The sequence below is a fragment of the Megalopta genalis genome, chromosome 9 (genome assembly GCF_051020955.1).
Source record: "Megalopta genalis isolate 19385.01 chromosome 9, iyMegGena1_principal, whole genome shotgun sequence".
NCBI classification, from domain to species: domain Eukaryota; kingdom Metazoa; phylum Arthropoda; class Insecta; order Hymenoptera; family Halictidae; genus Megalopta; species Megalopta genalis.
In genome coordinates, this window is record NC_135021.1 from 10,360,789 (window position 1) to 10,384,497 (window position 23,709).

Here is a 23,709-nt window from a genome sequence, read left to right on the forward strand (position 1 = left end):
GAGGCAACTGGCTTAGAATTATAAAGCAGGTAGAGAAACTACTTCTTCTCTGATTGGTTGACGCTTCACAGCTAAATAGTGCTGCCCTCATAGTTCTAGACGAAGAACTATCATTTTAGTTTGCTTGCGTCTCACTTATTCGCGCATCCGTTTTTTTCGGTATTTCATCCAAAACACTTGGCGTGATATTCGACTTGTACTTTTCGTCCCGTAAGATTCTTGACCACACAGTTCAGTATATTTGCGTACGTATTGAAACGGTGACCATTTCTACAATTATTAAAATTTTCGAAAATCGTTAACCAATCAGAGAAAAGCAGTATCTATACGTAACTTTATGTTTCAGGGCACTGTGCCTGCGATATCGCTCAGTCAGTTTAGTATTCCGAGCACTATTGTACAGTTATGTTATTGCTGCTGGTCGCTAATCGCTTCTTAAGAGGTTAAACGTCTTAAGAGGTTAAACGTCATCATAACGATGAAAGTGTAGAATATTTTGCAAAAATAAATAGTGTCGTGTTCCTGCGGAAAAAAGATGGAGAAGTACTCTCACAAGAGAGATTACGAGAGATCCAGAAAAGAAGACAGAGATCGGTATAAGCATAAAGATAGAGTTTCACGTAGGAACGATGATAGTGATCATGAGAGTCAGTCGAGAAGTACAAAATCTAAACGTAAACATTCAAAAAGTTCAAGTAGAAAATTTAAAAAGTCCAAACGTAGAGAATCTTCTGAATCGCGAGAATATCGCAAAAAATCATCTAAACATAAAAGTCGGAGAAGGTAAAGCAAATTTCATGCTTTTTTACGTTATGATTTTGTTATTTCCTATTTTTGAACTTATCTGTTTGTTATTGTAGATCGTCATCATTATCTTCAACTTCTTCAAATTCATGTGATTCTAGCAGCCCATCTTCTTCAGATTCGTCCTCAGATTCTACTAAGCTCTTAGAGAAACTTCAAAAGCAACGTCAAAAGCAAGTTGAAGATAGAAAGCATCAGAAAGAAGTAATGAAGGCTACAGAAACACCGGAGGAAAAAAGATTAAGGCGTTTAAAGAAGAAAGAGGCCAAGGAACGCAAGCGTAAAGAAAGAATGGGTTGGGATAATGATTATTTACATTATACAAATACAGATAATCCTTTTGGCGATGGAAACTTACTCTCCACATTTGTATGGTCGAAAAAGCTTGAGAAAGAAGGTCTGCTAGGTGTTAGCAGAGAAGAGTTAGAGATTAGGAATAGACATAAACAAGAAGAGAATAAGAGGGAGTTGGAGAAAGTTAAGAAAAGGCGGCAAGAAAGAGAATTAGAAAGACAACAGAGAGAAGAAGAGATGACTATGCTTCAAAGAGGAAAGGAGGCTGCTCAGTTAGAACAATGGGCAAGGCAAGAGGACCAGTTTCATTTAGAGCAAGCTAGATTGAGATCTCGAATTCGTATACAGGATGGTCGTGCTAAACCAATTGACCTTCTCGCAAAATATATTAGTGCAGAGGAGGAGGTAGATGCCGTTGAAATGCACGAACCCTACACTTACTTGCGTGGTTTACACGTAAAAGATTTAGAAGATTTAATTGAGGATATCAAAGTTTATAAGGAATTGGAACGTGATAAGAACTTGGATTACTGGAATGATATTACAGTAATTGTTGAAGATGAGTTACACAAGTTGAGAAAGCTAGAAAGATCAGAATATGAAGTTGGTAAGTATTTATATTAAGTCTACATAGAATGTTTTGTTAGATGTTTCTATAATGATGTTAATTTTCTTTCATTTTTAGCTGTTGGTAGGAGAGAAGGAATACACGAATCCGTAGCTAAAGATGTAACTGCCATTTTCAAAGGAAAGACTGCATCACAGTTGGAAGCATTGCAATTACAAATTGAAGCAAAGATCACAGGGAAGCCTGAAGGTGTAGACATTGGATATTGGGAGAGTCTTCTATCCCAACTAAAAGGTAATTTACAAATCGATTACTAACATTTAATTTAAGCTGCATTTTTTAATTTGCACATTTGTATATCATCTCTTTATTATTCTCAGCACACATGGCGAGAGCACGGTTGAGGGATCGGCATCAAGAAAATTTGCGCAAGAAGTTAGAAGTTTTAATTGCCGAACAAGGGGTTTCGAGAACAGAGAACGAACCTGAGGAAGAAATTCATGGATCATCTGAAGAGGAGGGTGTGGTCACAAATGTTTGTTCAGTAACAAATGAAGAAAGTCAATCAGAGTGTGTATTCCTTTGTATAGATTTTTGCTAGAAATTATTTTGGAACCTTCGACTTATTTATTATTATGTTTTATGTGTTTTCAGCGTGGAGCAAGAAACCAGTAATGCAGCTGACGATCTTCTGTCGGAATCATGCTGCGAATATGAATCGGGAGGATATTCTCCAAAGTATATACCATATTCTCAGCTTGAACCCGGAACTTTAGTCACGTTGGAAGAAGACGACAATCAGCGCTTGGAGTATGCGAGAAATCAAGTACTCAGCACTGGGCGAAAGATTCAGAATGTGATGACAGCTGAGGAACAAGCGATGCACAGAGAGGCACGGAGGAATATGGGGTCCGACGAGGCTCAGTTCAGTGTCGAATCGTCTTTGGAAGCACAGATTTATTTATGGTCCGATAAATATCGACCCAGAAAGCCAAGATACTTCAATCGAGTACATACCGGCTTCGAATGGAACAAGTACAATCAAACGCATTACGATATGGACAATCCACCCCCAAAGATTGTTCAAGGTTACAAATTCAATATATTTTACCCTGATCTGATAGACAAAAACACAACTCCTGAATATTTTCTGGTAAGATCATCTGTCTGATTAATTTCACAAGGTTTTTTTTGAGATTCTAATTTTAACTTGAAATTGTCATTTGCAGACACCCTGTGCTGATAACAAGGACTTTGCAATCTTGAGGTTCCATGCTGGACCGCCATACGAAGACATAGCGTTCAAGATCGTGAACCGCGAATGGGAGTATTCGTACAAACGAGGATTCAGGTGTCAGTTTCACAACAACATTTTTCAGTTGTGGTTCCACTTTAAACGATACCGATACCGCCGATAATATCTCGGTATCATGTACAATATGTGTATATATATATATGTATATTTCTGCGAATATATTTTCTAGATATACAATAGATTTAATTTTGATAACGATCGTTTTAAGCTGAACCTTAACTACTTTTGCGAAGGTTTTGAATAAAATTGTCCAATTGTATACGCATAATTATACAAATTGTTTGAAATAAATATTTCACTAATATAATAGTCCGAATTAATTCTTTTCTGTCGAATATTTTATTTCGAATAAAGATTATTCATTATTCCAACAAATTAATTTCGAACTAGTTCGAAATACATAGTTTTAAGAGGATATATTTATACGAAGATATTGAAGACCAGTTCAATTAGCACACAGTGATCGAAATAATTTTCTTCATGGAATAAAGATGACCGCGTGCTGTTCACCAGGCCATTTCGATCCTCCATACCCTTCCTAACTTAATTAAGGGTGGGCAGCAAGGAAAGCTGTCTAATCACGGCAGACCCAAGACAGCGCAACGACTCCTCGAAACAGTAATGACTGGGACTTAGGAGGGTGTACCACGGACGCCTCCAGAAGGGTTCTAACCTCGAGGTAAAGTTAGGAAATCCCCAACACACATCTGAAAGCATTTCGCGCTGAATAACCCGAGTCCCAACCGCGCTTGCGACCGTGCCGTGAACCAAACGCTAGGTGCTTATGGCGGACCAATGAAGGTCTAAAATGAATCACAAACGACTAGGTGCCTTGATACGGCCAAAATATGCCGTTTCGGAAATCAGGGTGACAGGCCCACATCCTAGCAAGCCCAGACCCAAGGTACATAGCCTCCGTCATAAACCACGGCTGGACAATACTCAACACTGATTTCGAGAATTTTTGTAGATAATTACTAAATTAAATATGCAGTCTTTTTAAGAGAATATGAATGCAAGTTTCAACATTGTTTTTCAAATTTTTAAAAGTAAAAATTGTATAAAATTGTGAAATTATTCGTTGCTTTCGAAAATTCTTCTAGAGCATTGATTGCTGCCTGTCATAGTTGACAAGTACATATGTACTGGAATAGCTGAATTAACAAAATTTTGTAAATTCATAAACTAGAAAGTATTATTTAAAATGTAGCTTAGGTTTTCGAAAATTTTAATAATTGTAGAAATGATCGTCGTTTCAAAACGTTCGTAAATACGCTGGACTGTGTAGTCGAGAATCCTATAGAGCGAAAAATGCAAGTCGAATATCGCGCCATGTGTTTCAGATGGAGCAACAGGCATATGGATTGGCATATGGACTTGATATAACCTTGAGCATTTTGGAAAATTTATTAGAGGTTAAGAAAAGAATGTGATCGAGCAAAGAGGAACCTAAGAATCAAAATGAAAAGCTGAGGTAGAAAGAGGTATTGTCATAAAATTGTAGCCGATATTGGTAAGTACAATTATCGTTTATAACATTTTCTGTTATGATTTATTTTTCCACATTTGTGTTGTTTTGACAGACATGTTAAACTTACTTTACAATCAACAGAAGAAAAGCTTGCGAAGTCTCAAGGAAAATGATTGAAAGCTGTTGTATCAAGACACCAGGATTGTTGGTTTACCTCAAACATGGGCAAGTTGTTGATAATGTGTATGTTTTTGCAACTGTGCTTTGGAGCTGAATCCAGATAATGCAGTAGCTTATAAATTTGAAGAAAGAACATATCATTTGCAGGGAAAGTTTGAGGAAGTGATTAACAATCTCAAGATATTTGAAACATAATTAGTTTTGGATGAGTAAACTGATGAATGGCTGTGTAAAGCTGTACAAAATATAAGTGCCTTTTCTTTCAGGGTTCTAATCTTTATGATATGCATAGAATGAATTATATATACACATATACATATATGTATACATATACTCATATATGTATATATATAAAATATAAGTACATAACTATAGAAAATATTTACATATATTGAGACTATCAATTACTTTTGACTTTACCTTTTAATTGATGCATTTTGTTATTTCTTTTTTTGTAAGTATCTTGTATTTGGGTTCGAGATGTCACATTTACACAAATGAAAATCACAACACACATTCCTATTTGAAAAGTACATAAATTAAATCTACTTAACTTAGATACATAAAGTAACATTTACATGAAACAACAACTTATATTCTCTAGCAAAGTAAATATTTCAATGTATTAAATGTACTTAATATATTTTTGCATTGAATGACAACACTGAGGGTGGTAATAATAGTATCAATAATTCGCTGAGTTGCATAAAGCCAATCACACGCGTGAGCATCAACAACACAACGCAAACTGATAAGTATCTTTTTCTGAGAGGCGTTGAACTTGAACGAGGTACATGAAAAGTCAAACAATTTTACTAAATCAAAACAAGTATATTCATTTACATTGAAAATATAGTTTGTGTGTATCAACGTGGGAACATGTCATATCAAGTAACTAGGAGTACTGCTTCTTCCTTCTTTTTTTTAAATAAATATTTTATAACTTTTAATAAGAACACAATTCGTTTATACAAGGTATTTTCACAAAAGCCTCAAAAAGAGATCATTCTTATCTCTTTCTCAATGGAAATATTTTATATATATGTATATAAATATATTTTTACTTATTACACGTCGGTAATATGTAAATTCTCGTTACCGTCTCACGATCTTCTGACGGTCGCAGTGTCACAGTGTTGCGTAATTAGTCGACGCAAGTATTACACTAAGTTTTAAAGAAGTCTATAGCGCGAGTTCATCTTATTATCATCTTTTTGTAAACGTCAGTAGGACCCACTATTGCTGTGATATGTTTCTTTTCCAAAAACCGCATGACCGAAGCTGTGTTTGAACACGATCAAGGGGAACTCACTGTCCATTTTAGATCGGAATGGTAGCACTCTTATCGTCTTCCAAACACAAGTAGCATCTTGAAATCATCGTCTTCCAATCCAGCGGTGCACTTAGGGATACGTTCAATATACGTGGTTTGATTATCTACGAAATCGACAGATATACCCTTCGTACCCAAAAAAATACTGTGTATCCCTTCTCATCCTTAAAATGACTTATTTAGCAGACAATGCAAGGATGTGTTCCAGGAGTTCTGTTTGTTTCTTCGATCGGGTCTTACGTTCTAGGACCCGGTTGAAATTTATCTCGAAGGGCGATCCAACCCTATAGCTTATTGTCCCACAGGTAGAAAGTTCTCTGCAACGTCTCAAGTATGGAACTTACACTAATGTTCATCGCCTTTCACTCGTATGGTTGATTAGTTTTTTGTACAATTTGCCCTCACCCCATAGATTCTATGGCATCAAGAGCTCTGCTTCAGAACATTCAACTACACTCAACTGGGTGGGCTGGTCTCGTACTCGTGTATGATTTGTTCTACTGATTTTTTGTATTTGCCTACCAGCTCGGGTAGGTCGTAGGCGATAGCTACGTCTAGTCTATTGATTGGGCAACCACGGAAGTAGGTGCACGTGGAGCTCAACAGGGGGAAATCGTATAGAGGATTCAACCGGAAGAAGTCTCGGTAAACATCTGGATCTGGCAAGTCATAGCGTGAGATGTTCTTCAGAGTACTGAGCCCTTCGTAGATATGATAATCCTGGGGATTCTCAACGATTTTGTCGCTGATCTCCTTCTTGTTTCCAAAGAATGTCTTGTGGTTGTAATAGGTGGTTAGATAGCAGTCTACCATTTTAGCATGATTACGCACTCGCACCTGTAACATATTTAATATAGTTTCAGAACTTACGGGGCTAGCAGATGTGTTTCTAATCGATGACAAGTGTAAAGAATTTGTCCATTATATATTTGTCCCTTAGGAGTGACTTACAGCGAATCTTCTGGCGCTTGCAATTTTGTGTTCGACTTGTTTGTCAATGGCAGTACGCAGATCACGTAGGAATGCTCGCTCCTGAGCGTATAGCAATCTAGTCGGTGCTCCAGCTTCGTATGGTATCGACCATAGCGATGTGGAGTACATGATCGGCGGCTCGGCGCTGGACATCAGCGGCGATATGTTCCAGATCAGAGCTCCTTGCACTCTCATGAGTTCCTCTGGTTTCACTTGATCAGCTTTGTTCAGAATGATGCGCGTCTGTTTCAGGAAGTTGGTGTTACACATTAACTGGCACGACCTCGGATCAGTTATATGCTCTTACCTGGTACTCCCTCCCCTTCAGCTGGTCGAGGATCGCTTCCGTTTCCGGTCCGACGTCCAACTTAGATGGGTCGTAGACTAAGAATATTATGTCCGCTCGGTCGATGAACCACTGACACGCGTCGTTGAATGGGAACAGACGTTGTACCTGCTTTCGAATTTCTAAGATCCCCGGTATCTCGACAATATTAACCTGGTATCATTCAAGGATTGCATAAGTAGCAGAAGGTTCCGGATCTGCGTCCGCAAGGTGACGACTTAGACAAGCGCTTCTTCAGCCAAATCAAACTCAAAATGATCTATAAGCTTTGTCTCCTTGATTGCGATACATGCTCCTCGTTTTTTAGGTCAGGTTCAAGGTCATTATATAGATCATTACGCTGGATTGACGAATAAATCATTGTATAAGAGGTTACCGTCTTAGTAACAATTGTAGGGATTGTTAATCTCGATTAATTCGGTCTAGAAAGTAGTTGTCCAGGTCGACATCCTTTTTCTTGAACGTCTGTTCACTTACTTTTTCTAGCAGCTTGCTGTCAAGTCGTAAACCTTTGAGGCGGTCGAGCAATCCTTGTCCAAACTTCTGCAACCCGGAGAAGGTCCAGTCGGCGGCCAGTTGGGTGCCATCGAGGATCTCCTCTTCCTCGCCGTGCATGAGAATGTTGAAGTAAGCTGGGGACGGCTCGGCTCCTGTGTCATTTCCATTTCCCGTTTTGCATTGCTCCTCTAAGCACTCTATCAAATCACCTAAACACTATCTATACAATCATGCTCCTCTAGCATGCTTAGTCTACCGCTAAGAAACCTAATCGAATTCCGACCGGGTCGGGTCAGGCATCAAACGAATTCAAACAAGAAACGTTGTTGTGAAACAATGCCGCGTTCCCATGGCTACTTACGCACCTGTCCGTAGCGATGTCTGTTCGTACTCGATGTCGAGCAAATAGTTTATGATTGAGGACTTCCCCCCGCTCCATGGACCCATGAAGAGAACCAATGGCTTGGAGAAGATCTCTGGATCTACAAACGCAACGCGAACAGTATATTAAAATACGATAAGAAGTGGCAACGTCTACGAGATACTAACCACCAAAGTGCCTATTACTTAGGTCCCTGTATTTGTACAGTGACTCCAAGGGTTGTATAGCATTGTCGTAAACTCTCTTCAGTTCCTTCAATACATCGTAACCGATCTTCGAAATGGCACGTTCCTTCGCCTCGTTCTCTTCGTCAAGCTTCAGCAATTGATTGATGTGATCTCGTGGTCGTAGGTTCTCTGGTACCACGATTTCCCGAATCAGGTCTTCCTCAGGAGTAGGCTCCTCCTCGCTCTGTTCCGCGTCTTCGGAGGCCTCGGCTGACTCTTCACTCGCGTCCTCAGCCGCGCCTTCTTCACCAACCTCTCGTCTAGCTCGAGATTTCGTTTTTTCAGCTCCTTCCGCACCTTCTTCTTCCGACTTGGTTTCCTCTACAGATTCTTTCCCCTCCCCATCATCAGCGGACTTGTCCTCTTCGGCAGACTTAGCTTCTTTCTCCTCCTCAGATTTAGTTTCCTCCGTATCCCCTTCCTCCGCCGATTTCGCTTCATCTTCTGCAGATTTTCCTTCCTCCTCCTTACCTTCCCCACTTTTCTCCTCCTGCGCTTCGTCTACTTGATCCTCAGAGCTCTCACCTTCACCTTCACCTTCTTCACTTTCACCTTTACCTTCACCTTCACTCTCACCGCCACCTTCACCCTCACCTTCCTGGCTCTCTTCCTTTCCTTCCTCTCCACTCACTTGCTGTTCCTCCGATTGGGTCTCGTCTTCTGCTTTGCTATCGTCCTTCGCTTCTTCTGTATCTTCTTTAGAACCCTCTCCAGCTTCACCTTCTTCCGCGGAAGCATCCTCCTCCGCCTTCGAATCCTCTTCTTCAGTTTGGCCCTCCTTCTCCTCTTCGGACTTCACCTCTTCGGTTTGCGCTTCGTCGGATTTCTCCTCGTCGAGTTTCGCTTCTTCGGCTGATTCGCCCGCGGCTTCAACTTCTTCGTCGGATTTTCCATCGTCGGCTTTAGATTCCTCGTCGGATTTTCCTTCGTCGGCTTGAGCTTCTTCGTCGGACTTGCCCTCGTCGGCTTGTGCTGCTTCTTCAGATTTCTCTTCGTCCGTCTGCGCCTCCTCCTCGCCAGATTTTTCCTCGCCTACCTGCGTCTCTTCAGACTTCTGGTCATCAGTTTCTTCGTCCGTTCCTTCACCGGACTTCTGCTGATCCTCTTCTTCGGTCTGATCCTGGCCGGAGTCCGCGGCCTCCTCTACCTTCTCGGAAGACTGTTCTTTATCCTCCTCTGTTCCCGCGTCTTCTTCGCCAGATTTCTCGGCATCTTCAGTTTCACCTAAACGCACCATCGCTACAGTGATGATTTTGATACTTCAAAGCTCAAAGATCGCCTAGTCTCTACTCTACCTTCTTCGGCTTCGGCGCTCTGTTCTCCCGTATCTTCAGCGCTTTTCTCAGCCTCCGCGGACTTGTCAGCTCCCTCTTCAGTTTCTTCAGCGCTTCCTGCAGTTTCAGCATCTTCTACCGACTCTTGCTTGTCCTCCTCGGTTGCCAAATCTTCTCCCGAAAGATCGGCTGTTGGCTCGCCTTCCTAGAAACAACACCGGTAGTTTAACAGCGATCGATCCAGAGAATGATCAGTGTTGGACGCTGGATCTTTTTATAGAACTAGGAAAAATTTACCTCTTGACTCGTAGGTGTCCCATCGTCTTCCTGACTTTCTTTACCGACGTCTGCCTCAGCCTCGGCACTGGTCTGCTCCAAAGACCCTTCAAACGAAACGTTCTAGAAATTGCTGTGCTCCAGTCGCGCGCTCCTCAGCATCTTAACATTACCTGTACCGAGGTCCTTTAATGCTTTCTCAATGTATGGTCGACACAGATCCTCTGGTGGCACCTCTAGCTCCTCTTCGCTTTGCACTCCTGTAACGAAATTGCTTACAATTGGATCTTGGATCAACTAGATCAAGAGATTGTTTTCTTTCTACACGATTGGAACGTTTAAAGGCTAATCTCAGAAATAAAATTTGCGATTCTAAATCATTTTGGAGTTCAAATCCTACTTTTAGCAAGTAGCTTAATCGGTGATTTGGGGATCAGAGGACAGCTTACCGTGGGAAAATAGAAAAATCATATGTAATTGCTAGGATAGCCTAAGTTAAACCTGACCAGTAACGCTTTGGGTATCTTTAATCGAGTTATGAGATTTGCACAGTGCGAGTGTTTTCAGATTACAATGAACTGTAATAAGCGAGCTAGTAGCAAGAAAATTGATCTGTATACCTAAAACAATGCTTTAGGGAATTCTCGAAGAACGTTTACAGGGACATCGTCGGAGCATTTCGTAGTTTTGCAAACGCCGAACGGAACTCGACACCAGTCTGGTCTAGAGAGTCGGTGTCCGGTGTCCTGTGACAGTTCCGCGACCACGGCAGACCTCCAACATTGATTTCATTAGGGACCTAAGGACGCGCTAATAATACCAGCGGGTCCCGATCGGGAGGAACGGCTCTAAACAAACAGAGGGAGGCGCGACGACGCGCTGGTTGACGTAGAAATATGCAAAACACACGATCGCGTCGGACATTAATAAAAGATATTTGCGTTGCGCGGGAGTTCGCGCGGCCGATCCCCAACGGCTGGCTCGATTCTATGCCGATTCCTCGGCTGCCAGGAATGTTCATCAGGAGTTTTCACTGTGCGGCGGACCCCCGGTGCCAAAAGAAGGCGCGGGGTATTAGATAACTCGAGCCGCGCAGCCGAGGGTTTAACGCCACGCGACCACCGAAAATATCTGACCCAAGTGACGCAAGAATCTTGTCAAAGTCGTTACACGACCCGTTCGGATGAGCGCGTGCTCGGACAATGACAGGTGTTCGGGGAACAACACTGCTGGTCGCATTGTCACGACCGGTTGATAAAGGACCGCGCTGACGTTCTTGGAAACGCGGGACCTGGCAGGGATCGAAAATAACGAGTCATGCAGATGTTCTCACAAATAACATTTTGATAAGGTGGCTGCGAACTCTCGCTGATATTTCGTGTACCGCTGACTTCCTGTCCAACCACGCGGTCCATAGATCGTCTATAGATCTAATAGATCGTTTCATAGATCTAATCTCCGTGAACGATTGTCCCCTAGATCCGTACGCGCGAAATTAGCGCCCGTTCATGCGAGCGAGATAGTAAGATTTATCGCGGTTCTCATTTCTTGTCATTTTCATCGATCTCGCGAGCTCTATCCAAGATATTGTTGTACGCAATGTATACCGTGATGATAAATTAGGAACTCGGCGCCAAAATTTGCGACACCCGAAATGTTAAAAATGTCGATTATCGGAGACTGATCGATGGTTGACGCCGAGCGTTCATCGAGTGGCTGGCTGTCGGACTTCGTGTTTCTACCGTTTCGTCCAGTCGAATTCGAACATAATTTCGACAATTATAGAATGAGAAATCTGAAACCATTCGAGCAGTAGTATCAGCGTTGAATTAGAATGTCGGAAGCGAAACTGTGGTGGGCTGATGTTTAGGTGAACGGGCCAGATTAGACGTCGTGGTTGTTACTTTAAAGCAACATTGTTCCTTCGGGACTCCGTCCGAAGGACGGCGTGTTCCAAAATCTGTGCCCTGGTGTCACAATACGCGGCGCGGAACGTAAAATCTCGGTCGATGAAAATGTCGATATCATCTTTCTAGGCAGTACCTGGGACCAGGCCGGTTTCTAAGTTTAGCGGCGAGTAGGCGGCTTTGAGCCGAGCAACACTTGAAAATATTTATATATTCGATGAGCGAAACGTATTTTTATCGGTTATTCGCCGCGGAAAAGTGCGAACGACTATACAGATCATTCGCGGTTGCGACAAAGTAATTTGGGCCGTACGGGCACAGAGTCCCCTTCGGGTAGATGTCCTTCTACGCTGATCGATCATTTTATTTTGCTATTATTATCAAATCCTTAATCGATCCTCATCTTTTCAGCTTAATGTTATTCTCTCAAATTGATTAGACGATCAAGAACCAATATAGCGGACAGCTAAGCAGTTAGATCTGTAATTTGCATTATCGAAGACGAAAGGTTATGTTGTGGGACTAATGTACGCGAAATTCTTGAGTTTATGCCAATATATCAACTGTGACAATATAGATTTATTAACAGGAAAATTCTGATTGGAAATGAAAAGATACACAAAGATAGAGAGAAATACATAAAATATTAATCGAAACCCATTTTTAACCCCTGGCGAAGGGGTTGAAAGCGAAATTATTGAGAAAAAGATCAAATCGAGAATCTAACTGAAGAAAAGAAGGTCGAATTAAGAGTTTAGATAAAGTGCCTACAAAAGTATCTTCCAGAAAATTGGCAAACAATTATTATAAAGGTGAAAGTGCCATTTTACTGGAATGGTGTTTGAAAATAATTCCTGGGTAGCCTTAATGCTTAACATATGTGCGTAAAAAGCATGATAGCGGGTGAATATCCTCTGTCAACAGTCAAAGCCAACGCTGACGTACCAAACATTTTTCTCGTGGCTGTATTAACAGTAAACCGTTGACGGTCTCCTTGAAACAAAGCTGACGAGGCATTTGTACAAATTCTGCGCGCAAGACTGCGGCAATTTTCAAAGTGAAATTTAATTGGTCGCCACGCGAGACCAACAAATGAGAAAATACTACGCGGCTTACGTTTGCGCCCAGCCCGTAAATTTTCAACATTACATCACACGCGCTGCTACTTTTGGCACGGCAGCTCGGGTTTTATCATTTTATGTGCTTCGGCCTTTTGTTGTCCAAGCGACGAACGCCAAGCGGCATTGCAGGAAATGGGACTGGCGAGTCGATGGGGTCAGTTATAGAACTCCTAGATCCGTGGCTCTCCTTCAACTGATCATTTAAACCTGCTTCTCAATTTGCACAAATTTATACTTCACCGTTGCTCGTTTTGCGAGCGATTATGCGTTCACTGCGGATGTTTCTGCGATTGCTCGTTCACGAAGACTATTTTGCGATTTATCGGAGCTATCAAATTGTTTATTCGGCCCGATTCGAAATAGAAAGGTCACTGTTGAAGCTCCAATTTTTCGCTCATCGTTGGCTTCGCTGGATTCTTTAATCCTTTCTAGAAGTTTCCTAGATGGCAAATCGAATTTGACCCTAATTTTCGTTTCTTTAAGGCTATGTATGAAAAGTAGGATTTTTGTAAAGATTCTCATCACGATCATAAGTCGGCTACAACCTTGACGAATGTTTAGTCGATCCTCGTTGATTTTCCGAAGGTTTCCGTGTAAACGATACCCGATCGCGACGAATGTATTAATTTTGGTCTCGAATGATCTGTAAGACAACATGTTGAAATTGTGCGGTCGGAAAATAATCCGCGAAAATGTCAAGATACAGGTAATGGAAGCAGAGGTAAGCAGCTGTCGTTTGGCAAGCATAGTGAGGATAAAGATAGAATCCGAAGTCTTGCCGCGGTACGCGGCTCGCATAGTCTTTAATCCCTTCGTAGAAAAATCGAATCTGATAAAAAATATCGATATTCGTTTGACCGACTAAATTTTTCTAAACCTCGGAAATTCCAGAAGCAGTAACAAACGTGAACTCACAATTTCAATAATGTCTTCCCTATCGAAAATAACCGCAAAATCACCTGCTAACACTTTTTAAAACGAAAATTCTATTATTTACAAGATTAAATACTGAAAGCAGAGGAATACATTTAAAGATAAAAAAGAAAACGCTTTCGAATACAATATACGAGGCTCGCATTCGAATCAGTTGAATTTAACAGAGCGAAATTTATTTTTAACTAGTAAAATATACGGGAAGATCGATCGAATAGGAAACCAACAAGATATTTCAAAGCATTGTTGGCATACGCATAGTGTTCTGTAAGATATTAGCTTTCTATTTTTGTTGCAAAATTCTGTCGGAAGCATCATTAAACTAATGCAATACACACGGCGCGGTGTGCATTTCAAAATAGCTGGATGTTAATTTAAATATAATTTGGTACGATTTATTATAGATTTGAAAAAGCGGCCGTTTTCGGGTATTGCTCGTTTGTGGTAGCCGGTCGAAAAATGTCGACAGATTCGCGAACACCGACCGCGAATTACGGACAGGCACCTTTAAACGGAATACACGGCTAGATTCGCGAAATTCAGAGCGAATCTGGCACGGATTTACGCCCGTCCTTATGTAATTATTTGCGAGTTGTTGACAGTCGGTTTCCATCGATTCCCAAAATAACGGATCCTTGAATCCACAATCGGACACTTTTTCCTCGATCGCCGACCCGATTAAACCATCCTCAATTATACGCATACTACGTCACGAGCAGTGTTGCATGTCCAAGACTCTCTATGTCTCTTACTGTAAAAACGCGACAATTCAAACACAACCATACGAAGCCAACGAAATGAAAATAATAAGGTAAAAGCAGATTGAACAACGTTTTCATCGATTGAGAGAAGAGATTAGAAATGGATTCGTTTCTGATCGAAGGTGCTCGGAAAAATTCGATCGAGTGGGTGGAGAATTGTTGCGTCAAGACAACGGAATCGTTCAACAAGTGTCACGTGCGACGAACAGACGAGATGCAGTACCGTTTAATGATGTATCGTCGCGATAATGACGCAACAGATCGCAGGTTCATCGGTTCGATGTCGAACAAGCCGAACGAGCCAGGAACCGGTGACGCAGACTGGCGATTTTACGTAACATTGACCTTCGTCAGTCGTCACCGGTTCGTCAGCACGTCGACCACATCATCGACCACTAAAGCTTCGAAAAAGCTGCGCTGTCCAAATACACAAGGAACCATCCAAAACTTACAATCTTGCTTTCCGAGACGGCGAAGACTTCCGAAATATCCGGGGGAGATTATTGGCAACTTCCACGGCTAAAATGATCCACCGATGCTCCCAAATGATAACCACAAGCTCAATTTTGTTCGAGTACGCTGCCTCGATGAGAGGTTGAAGTTTCGAAGAGATCGTTGATGCGCAGCTTTCAACCCTTTGCCGTGCTAAGAGCTATCCATATCGCTCACGCGTAGCCTAATTAGGCTGATAAGTTTATATAATAATTGCGAATTAATTATTTACGGTGCACAAAATTAATAAGAGGAAAAATTCCGAAAAACCGATCAATGGGAAGACCGACGAATTCTCAGTTTATCGGAGCTTTCGACGATGATTCATCGATCGAAGCTGGGACCTGCATCGATCGCGTATTGATGGTAGCAGTTTCCAAGGGAATCCTAAGCTTCGCTATTATATTTAGCAACGCTGAGTTCGTAACTTATCGAATTTGTTTGCAGAGACGAGAATGGCGGAGAGGAAATTCGGAGCCCGCGACAGCTTTAATCATCGGCACTCGTCACGAGCCGCGGCGCGTTGATCTTTATTTATACCATAATTAACGCAAATAAACGACGCGAAGTCGGGGACCAGGTGCATCTTAAAAAGAATCTGTCGCGTGACAGCCCGGTAAAAATAACGCGATAACAGGTCACAGCATTATTGTTGCTTGAATTCGTTGCGAACCCTTCGAACGAAACAATTAAAAACTGAAAATTAAACTTACGATGGCAAAATTTGTTCCCCGTAAATTGGCTAATTTCTTTCGACTGGCACGTAATCTTAACACGTTGATTTTAGAAGGTACTGAAAAGGGCGCAAATTCAAGAGACCAGGGTATGCGACCAAGGATCCAGATTTCCGGACTACCGGCAACTCCAATTAACCTACATTGTAATTATTAAATCGCTACGAAGTAAAAGAAACTGGTGCCGAGTCTAATCAAGCTGACTATCAGTGCACGGTCAAAAGTTATGTCTATTGATTCTCGAAGCTCGCAGGAATGGAGGATCCAGACCATTGTTGGAGCCCAGCCATGCCTATCCAAACTAGAGGTTGGAGTCCAAGGGAACTAACCAGTTAATTTCATTTCCACTTACTTTCAAACACTATTTAATCTTTAAAAATCACAGAAAGAAAGAGTCCAGGTTATCAACATCGTTGCCGGAATTGTATCTATCTACTAGGTAGCTATGTAAGCAAGATCATTGAAGGCTAAAGGGGCTGACTAATTCAAAATGGAATACAGGAACTAAGATATTATAAAATGGTATTTTCACTAACTTTCATCTTCTATTTCTTGAATATTCCATTATAAATTAAATCAAATTAAGGACGCAAGATTTGTAGAGACCAGCTATGCCTGTTTAGTGCAGGTAATAAAGTCCCTACCCTAAGTGGAGGCAATAAAGTCCCTACCCTAAGTGGAGGCAATAAAGTCCCCCGACACGAAGATACTATGAAAAGCCGCTTTCACTGACTTCCCGGACTTCCGGGACTTCCGGTTTACAAGAAGGATTCTGTCGAAGACGATGGTAGAGGCCACACAACTATACCTAATCGCTGGGTAGCCGGAGACCTAAAGACCGTTGGACCATCGGTCTCCTCGGGTCTGGAGCAGTTCCAGGCTCCTCGGGTCGACGCGTTACGTCACCGAGGCAGCTCCGAGGGAACGGTAACAATGCTAGATAGCCCAAGGTCGTCACTCACCCTGTAAGGCGACGGCTAGAAGGGCCACGAAGAGGCCCACGAAGAACGCGGGTCTCAGCCGCGAGCCCGTCATCTCGTTTCACTAGGCACTACACGATGAGAGCCAGGGCTGGCAGCTCGTCTCACTCGATAGTCGCCTTCGACTCCAACTCGCCCGCGAGGAACTGGCATTGTCACTACCGCCAAACCCCGACAGACGCCCCTCCTACTTCTTCACCCCACAGAAACGACGATGCACGCCGACTATACCGACACACGCGTTCCTCAAACCGAGCACACTAGTCCGTTCGCGTCGCTTTTTCAGCCTGTCTCCTCGGCACTCTGATCTCTGCTCCTCTGCTCGCTCTCTCTCTCTCTCTCTCTCTCTCTCTCTCTCTCTCTCTCTCTCACTCGCTCTCTGTCTACATGGGTACCATTCTCTTTTCTCTTCGTTCATTTTTATCTTCGCCTCGCCCCTGGACCTCGTTCCTCTCGATTTGCTTCCGTTTCCGTCGTTGGGATTCCTCGATTTTCTCGATCTGTCGACGGTCCGGTCTACTCGCGGCTAATGGGTGGTAAAATTAAACACCGAGGAGCCTCTCCCGAGACGCGAACTGACCGAGTGACTTTCAGAAGGTCGGAGACAGGCTGCGGCTGTTTTTCGTGATCATAGGTCGATCGTTTCGATCATGGAGCTCCTTCTTACCGCGCTTTGCCGATTGCTTCCTACCTCTATTGGTATTATCCTGGGACCACTTACTATGTCTGAAGAGCGTGCAATTTCCTGGGCAGATTGGAATCAGATAGTATATTCAAATCTAGAGAATTCTCGTCTTCTTTCGCGTCAGATTGTTCGATTGTTGTTGTTTATCGTGGCGAACGCGTGTAACTCGAAGAGGGAAGATGTAGCCTTCCGATGATAGTTCTTTAGGTCATTTAGGAGTTCCGATAGCTTCTAAGTCCATCGTATGTGATTTATTGTTCGATGACTGGCGCAGGGCTGCGAGTGTTTGCTTTGAAAGAGTTGGGGGTCTTTGTTGGCACTGGAGAGCGTCTTCATCTAGCGTTCAAGCATCGGAAACCCCCGGGCTAACCTTCGGGAGATCATTTTCATTGCTTCTTTTGCTTTCGTACAATTATCTTCTCGCTGCTTATAGGACTCTTTTAAGGATCATTCTGGACCAACTTATTCAGAAGATCAGAGTACTTGGTTAATGTTCAAGTGTCCTCTTAGAGATCGGTTACAGAGAACTCTCATGGTTCTCTATGCAGGACCATTTTTATTTTTGATTAGCTTCGTCAACTTGTCCGGAAGACCGGAATGCTTGAAGGCAAGTGTTTCACTTTCGAAGTTGAGAAACATGAAACGTGAGGTCTGGTTCATGTACATTGTGCTCGGGAACGAGAATGAGGTACTGTCCGAACGATTTGTAATTGTACGTTCTCGGCTATTGAGAGCGACAAGTACTCGTTTATTCGGGGCCTGAGAGGTTTACGCAGCCGTCACTGAATCACCGAATCTTTATCTCCTACGATCCGAAGATACTGGTCGTAGAGTCGCAGTTTTAAAAATACCTCTTGGCAGCCCAGTTTTCTCGGGTTTGCAGGGTCTACCTGGCCGACAGACCGCAGAGACATTGACTAGTGATCTCGTACGGAGATCCTGCACACGTTTCGACCTAGCCACCGCGTCATCGTCAACCTCGTTTCCTCTTTTCTCGCGTAATCTCTTCTCTTTTTTCTTTTTCCGTTTTCTTTGCTCGTGACGAAAGTCACGTCGCTATTTTTTCCCGAGCTGTGGGAGCAACGTCTCGCAGCCGGAAACATCGAACGAGTGTACAAAATTCGACGGGAATGTAAGAATTCGATGCAAAGTTGCTTGATCGAGATTCGATAGTTTCACGGCGGCAAGCGCGGCTAGATGATAAATTATCGTCGCTTAGATTGGACGATAGGGAACATTTATTCGAGTCCCGAAATACATATGTGTGATACGGGGACAAGGTCGTCTTGGGAATCGGAAGGAATTCGCATTTCACGCGACTCGTCACAGCGATTTCGAAAATTCACTCTCTCCGTGCCGGGAATCGGATTTATTCGAAATACGCGCACATACACGCGTGTGTACCTTAATTAAATTGGAACCTTGACGAGAGCGGTCGTATTAGCCAGCTTCAAGGTCTCCTGCTTTATGCAACAAACTATTTCTCAGTCTGTGCACTGTGTTTTTCAAGACGTTCACACCGCAGCAATTTAGCTCAGTTCAGAATTTCAAACGTTAATGTACAAATACCTGTCATTCATTAATTATGGACAAAGCCGACTGCAGATCCTTGTGGGGCAAAAAAATGTTCTGTATCGATTCCTTAATGATTCTGATCCTTCTTCAACAATTTTGATCAACTTTTGTTCATTTTTGTTCATCGCGGAACGGGTACAGCTATGAATATCCCAACGAAATTTCCAATAGCAATGCCAATTCCCATGAACTAAAACTTAACAATTCACTTCTAGCTACCCAAATTAGTAATAATAAAGCTATCTATCAAGATCTCCGTTATGGCAGCCAAACTATTAGAAGACAAAAGTCTCTCTGGATCGTGTCAGGTTCAAAGCGAGAGAAAAAATTCCCCGAAAGTTTGTTCTCCGAGGGTTCTCGACGGGACCAATCGACGCCATATTGCTTTCGCGCGTGACCGGAAGTGGAACGGGCCCGGAAATCGCGAAGATCGGGCGTTCTCGATGGTTCACGCGGTAACGTAATATCAGCGGGATTCCAGCCGACTCTTATTGCAGCCGAACGGTGCTGGGAACCGCGGGCAGCAAAGAGAAGAGATTCGCGGCGAAATGCGTGCGCTCCTCGGACAGAGAGGAGCGTCGGGACGACGGGCGCCTTTATATTTAGAAGCCCGGGTCGCCGCCGTATAAGGTGGTGCTCCCTCGTGCAAAAGTTCTCGCGGTTGCTCGCTCTCTCCCCTTCGTTCGTGCACTTTCTTCTTATCTGTGCATCTTCTTATCCGGCATCCTATCCCCACTCCCTGGCATTCCGCCGTTGCATCAATTTTTATCGAGCCAAGTTGCAGGAACTGTATTTTATTCTCTGGTCTAGAGTGTCTCTTTGGAGATTCTTTGGGATTTTCTTTTTAAAGAAATCGAGAGGCTGTTTGGTATTGACCTTTCACACAGATGTTCTCTAGTATTTGAAGTGTATCGTGTATTTTTTCATACTGAAATACTCAAATTTCTAGCATCTGGAATTTTTTTTAATAAGAGGCTCATTGGTTGGCACGATTGCAGCTTCTATTTCCGGCTTTTATATCAAGTTTTTCCTATCAGTTATGTGGAGATAGGTATACTTAAATCGTTCATAATTTCACGTGAGAAGATCGACGTTACTTTACGAGATGAATACGTTTCTCAGAGTCAAGATTCTCTATTTCCTATTCTTAGGCACCATGGAACGTTTAAATCCAAGGTATGTGAGGAACTCTTAATTGAGAACATTTTTGTGTAAGCGACGGAAGCGGGAAAAGTGCACGAAGATTACTGGCCAAATTGGCTACTTCGGGATCTAATAATAAGCCTCTAATCGTATGAGGTCACAATGTGTCTTGAATAGACCTGTTTCGTGTCATTATGATTTAGAATTTGTAAAGGTTCCTCAGTTGATGCAGACAGCTACTACTTTTATGGGATATCTCGATGAGTCATCATGATATGTATAATGTTTGTTGTACACCATAGAGAACTGATTATTACAGCACTTTAATTGAAATTTTTAGTCACTCCTCGGTTATTAAGCTTGTTATATAATTCAAAGAGACTTCTGACCTAATCGCAAGATATTAGATAGAGATGCTAGATTAACTTAAAAAAATTCTTGCATACTTCCTTTCTTAATTTTCTCTATAAAAAAGAACATTTTTGTTTTCTATTCTAGGCCAACCCGTGTTGCTGTTATCGTGCAGGCTCCCAGAAATAGCTCCAGCTGCTGTTTTGTCGGCATAATGAAATAGAAAAATGCTTTCCCGTACCTTAACACAGGTAAACTACATAGTTTATATCAAATCTTCCATTAACTCTTTAATTTTTCAGAAACATAAAAATAGTTTTGATTTTTCAGGTTCCATTTCATTCCTTCAAATTAATTCTGACGAGAATGCCTTGACTCTTCATCTCAACATTAGAGTAAGTTCATTATTTAATTCTGAAAAGATTATACTTTCATTAGCAAAAATTCATAAGATCATTTCTTTTCCAGGATAGCCACCACTTTCTCCTTTACCCATCTTTCATCGATCATGAACACGGCGAAGAACGAAGTTCTAAGCGTCCTTCAAAGTACATTGGCTCCGGAATATTAACAGCCTGTGGCAATAGTTTAAGTAAATTGCTTTATTACTCAGCCCAAGAAATTATTTCGGGCTAAGACCTTGGAGTTTCCAGTGCCTTAGTCCTCGAGTAATAAAGCAATTACTATAGGAAGCCGTCCGAAAGGCGAACGTCCTCTACCCTCATAAAATTTGTAATAGACAATGCCCCAAACAAAATCCTAACTGGACAGGTAAGAGCCCATCCCCGTGTAAATTATTAGCATAACGGCTCGACATCGACCAAGAATCGGAGATTTACAATTTCCCATCCTAACGGTACAGTCGTCGACATTTAGAGACTCCGGCAAGTTTGTTCGATCATAAGATACAATCCATTTTTCGACAACAAATACTCGCACAAAGTTAATTCGGCGTGTGGGAGTCGCGATAGACCGAAGGACTAGTTACTAAATATTTCGCGACACAACAAAGTATCAAGCGTGAGGTTTGGAATATTCTGTATACCTTTAACCGTTTCTCCTTTCTCATTTAATCTTTTATTACTTAATATTACATTTTCTATACGCTGTGTGATCTATGTTAAGCGTTTTACAAAGTTATCATGTCCACGATGCTCGGTTCGCTGCGTTCAGCGGAAACGAATGCGAAAAATAATAAAAAAAATGGAAAGAGCTCTGTTGTAAGCTCCTTGGAATGAATGAGTGATCAGCAAATACTATAGCGTTTCGGGAGTATGCCTGTTAAAACTTAACCAGCCGGGCGATACAACGTGAGTTCAATAAATACAGTTCTGTGTGAACACTCTGATTCGTCAGAGCGCAACCGTAAGAAATATATACAACGAGATAATTACTATTCGACTTCGATCGTTCACACGGATACAAGATTCATTTATTTAGACATATTTTGTAAGATAGTTACTCAAACGCTTTCATGTTCTCTCCGCTCTCGATCAACTGTCATTTTAAGTCAGCAACATAGAAGCTGTATAAAAGTTTTTAATCACGATCATAAAAGGTAACGAGACCTCGATGGCTAGCAGCGACGTACAATCTGCGCAAATAAATAAATTTCTACCCGTAGAGGTCCTTACAAACGATAATATTGCACGTGAAACCCATAAGGTACTGCACTCTCAGCGATGATAATCGTTATCCACTTGGATACGCAGTAAAACATTGGATAAATAACACGTTGAAAACCGTTGTTCGCTTCATACAATATAAAAGTACATAAACAACGTCTTACGAACACAAGGAGACAGTAACAAACTTCTTCTATGATCTATTCTTCAAAAGAAGACACTCGCAATAGGCTCACAGTCATAACAATGAAACAAAGTGGACAATTACTATGACTGCGGGCATGTCTTCTTTTGGAAAAGACACCATAATAGATGCAAATTCAATTGGCGGTACCAAGTCATTAAAAGACTGTGAGTTTGTGACCAAGGTGCGGTGAATTACACCTTATCAAGCTACATTCTCGTATACACGCGAGTCCGACCGCAAATAGCCAATCGAATTTGCAATCATTGTACAGTAAGCCTCGGGTAATTGTCCAATAATGAGCCTGCATGAATCCCTTATATAAGTTTAAGTCACATTATACTGTCGGCTCCTGCTGAAAAAGGGTATAATCTATTTACCAATGGATCAGGCAATTGGCCTGGTCGAACATATTCTGGACAATTATCCGAGCATACTACAATACAGTTCACCGTCCATATCGAATCGTTCTAGCGACCCAGGTGTATGCATCGCGTTCCTATTTACGTTCTTCTCAACTTGAGCATGTGCAAGTTCGGATGCCATGGCACTTTCCTAAAAGTCGACGTGTTCGTCTCATCAGGAGATAGGGCCTCCTCGTTGCAATTGTCCTCAGCAGTGGACACCTCGAGTAACGAGACTTCTCGCCAGGGTCCACTGATACCCGTATCGAAACTGAACAGTCTGCGATGCCGTTGCGCCTGTTCGTTCACCGCGTCCCAGTTCCGCATTCCCGGGTCGCTGACGACGCGACGGTGTTTCCTATGAAGGTGCCGACGATGATGGTGATGGTGGTGATGATGGTGATGATGATGATGACGCAGCTTCCTCCTATCGTGCTCCAAGCTCGTGACACGGATCAAAGAATTCGGATCGAAGTAGAGTCGATTGTCCACAAAAGGAACGAAATGCACTCTGTCCACCGTCAACGAGCTAGGATGGAATGTCTTTGGGGTGTGACGGACGGACGGGGACCATTCGGTGTCTTGACACAGGTTGATCGTTACCTTCCTGCGGTGGTAAGAGCAATGCGACCTCGACTGCAGCCTGTAAAATCGATCAGAGTCGTTATTACTTGTTGCAATCGAGGGTGCACTGGATTTCAAAATTTCTGCTGCTTTTTGTCAGGGATTCAAGACTCTGGACTAATTGCAGATAGGTATAATATGGTTCATTTATATTCGTTAAACACTGATTTGTACTCGTACGTTTTCCCATTCATGGTCAGAGCCTTTACAAACAACGCCCCTATTACTAGAACTACTTTTTAAGATAAAT

General features: G+C 42.3%; 4 protein-coding genes and 1 long non-coding RNA gene across 9 annotated transcripts in view; 2 read left to right on the forward strand and 3 right to left on the reverse strand.

Annotated features, from left to right (window-relative positions):
• The first annotated feature begins 368 nt into the window (after window positions 1-368).
• On the forward strand, window positions 369-3,288 carry LOC117227899 (cactin, spliceosome C complex subunit). The gene is made up of 6 exons (XM_033483438.2): window positions 369-783; window positions 861-1,705; window positions 1,784-1,960; window positions 2,047-2,236; window positions 2,321-2,819; window positions 2,896-3,288. Exons 1-6 carry the CDS (start codon window positions 536-538, stop codon window positions 3,082-3,084), a joined length of 2,148 nt encoding a protein of 715 aa, XP_033339329.1. The 5' UTR covers window positions 369-535; the 3' UTR covers window positions 3,085-3,288.
• Window positions 3,289-3,330: 42 nt separating this feature from the next.
• On the forward strand, window positions 3,331-21,835 carry LOC117227901 (uncharacterized). Of its 3 annotated transcripts, none has more exons than XR_013034131.1 (6): window positions 3,331-3,885; window positions 4,325-4,465; window positions 4,565-4,677; window positions 20,770-20,873; window positions 20,953-21,017; window positions 21,091-21,835. It is a non-coding gene; the product is annotated as an uncharacterized LOC117227901 (long non-coding RNA). The 3 variants fall into 3 exon arrangements; XR_013034129.1 differs by having other exon boundaries at window positions 3,350-3,885; window positions 4,325-4,494; XR_013034130.1 differs by having other exon boundaries at window positions 3,352-3,885; window positions 4,325-4,494; window positions 4,594-4,677.
• Window positions 5,443-17,106, reverse strand: LOC143260023 (uncharacterized). 3 transcript variants are annotated; one of them, XM_076524547.1, is made up of 10 exons: window positions 16,851-17,106; window positions 10,114-10,200; window positions 9,962-10,047; window positions 9,686-9,869; window positions 8,331-9,614; window positions 8,147-8,263; window positions 7,761-7,978; window positions 7,245-7,436; window positions 6,917-7,180; window positions 5,443-6,802 (listed from the first exon to the last, which is right to left on the reverse strand). In XM_076524547.1, the coding sequence occupies exons 1-10, from the start codon at window positions 16,921-16,923 to the stop codon at window positions 6,422-6,424; spliced, it is 2,886 nt and encodes a 961-aa protein (XP_076380662.1). In that variant the 5' UTR covers window positions 16,924-17,106; the 3' UTR covers window positions 5,443-6,421. The 3 variants fall into 3 exon arrangements, with proteins under 3 accessions (XP_076380662.1, XP_076380661.1, XP_076380664.1); XM_076524546.1 differs by having other exon boundaries at window positions 7,761-7,990; XM_076524549.1 differs by having other exon boundaries at window positions 7,761-7,933; window positions 16,851-17,101.
• Window positions 21,677-23,653, reverse strand: LOC143260032 (uncharacterized). The gene is made up of 2 exons (XM_076524565.1): window positions 23,640-23,653; window positions 21,677-23,478 (listed from the first exon to the last, which is right to left on the reverse strand). Exons 1-2 carry the CDS (start codon window positions 23,651-23,653, stop codon window positions 22,935-22,937), a joined length of 558 nt encoding a protein of 185 aa, XP_076380680.1. The 3' UTR covers window positions 21,677-22,934.
• LOC117227900 (proton channel OtopLc) overlaps window positions 23,340-23,709 on the reverse strand; it is a 32,517-nt gene continuing 32,147 nt past the window's right edge. The window contains exon 9 of the mRNA XM_033483439.2: window positions 23,340-23,478. The gene's annotated coding sequence lies outside the window, so the exon portion shown is untranslated. The remainder of the gene's footprint in view (window positions 23,479-23,709) is intronic.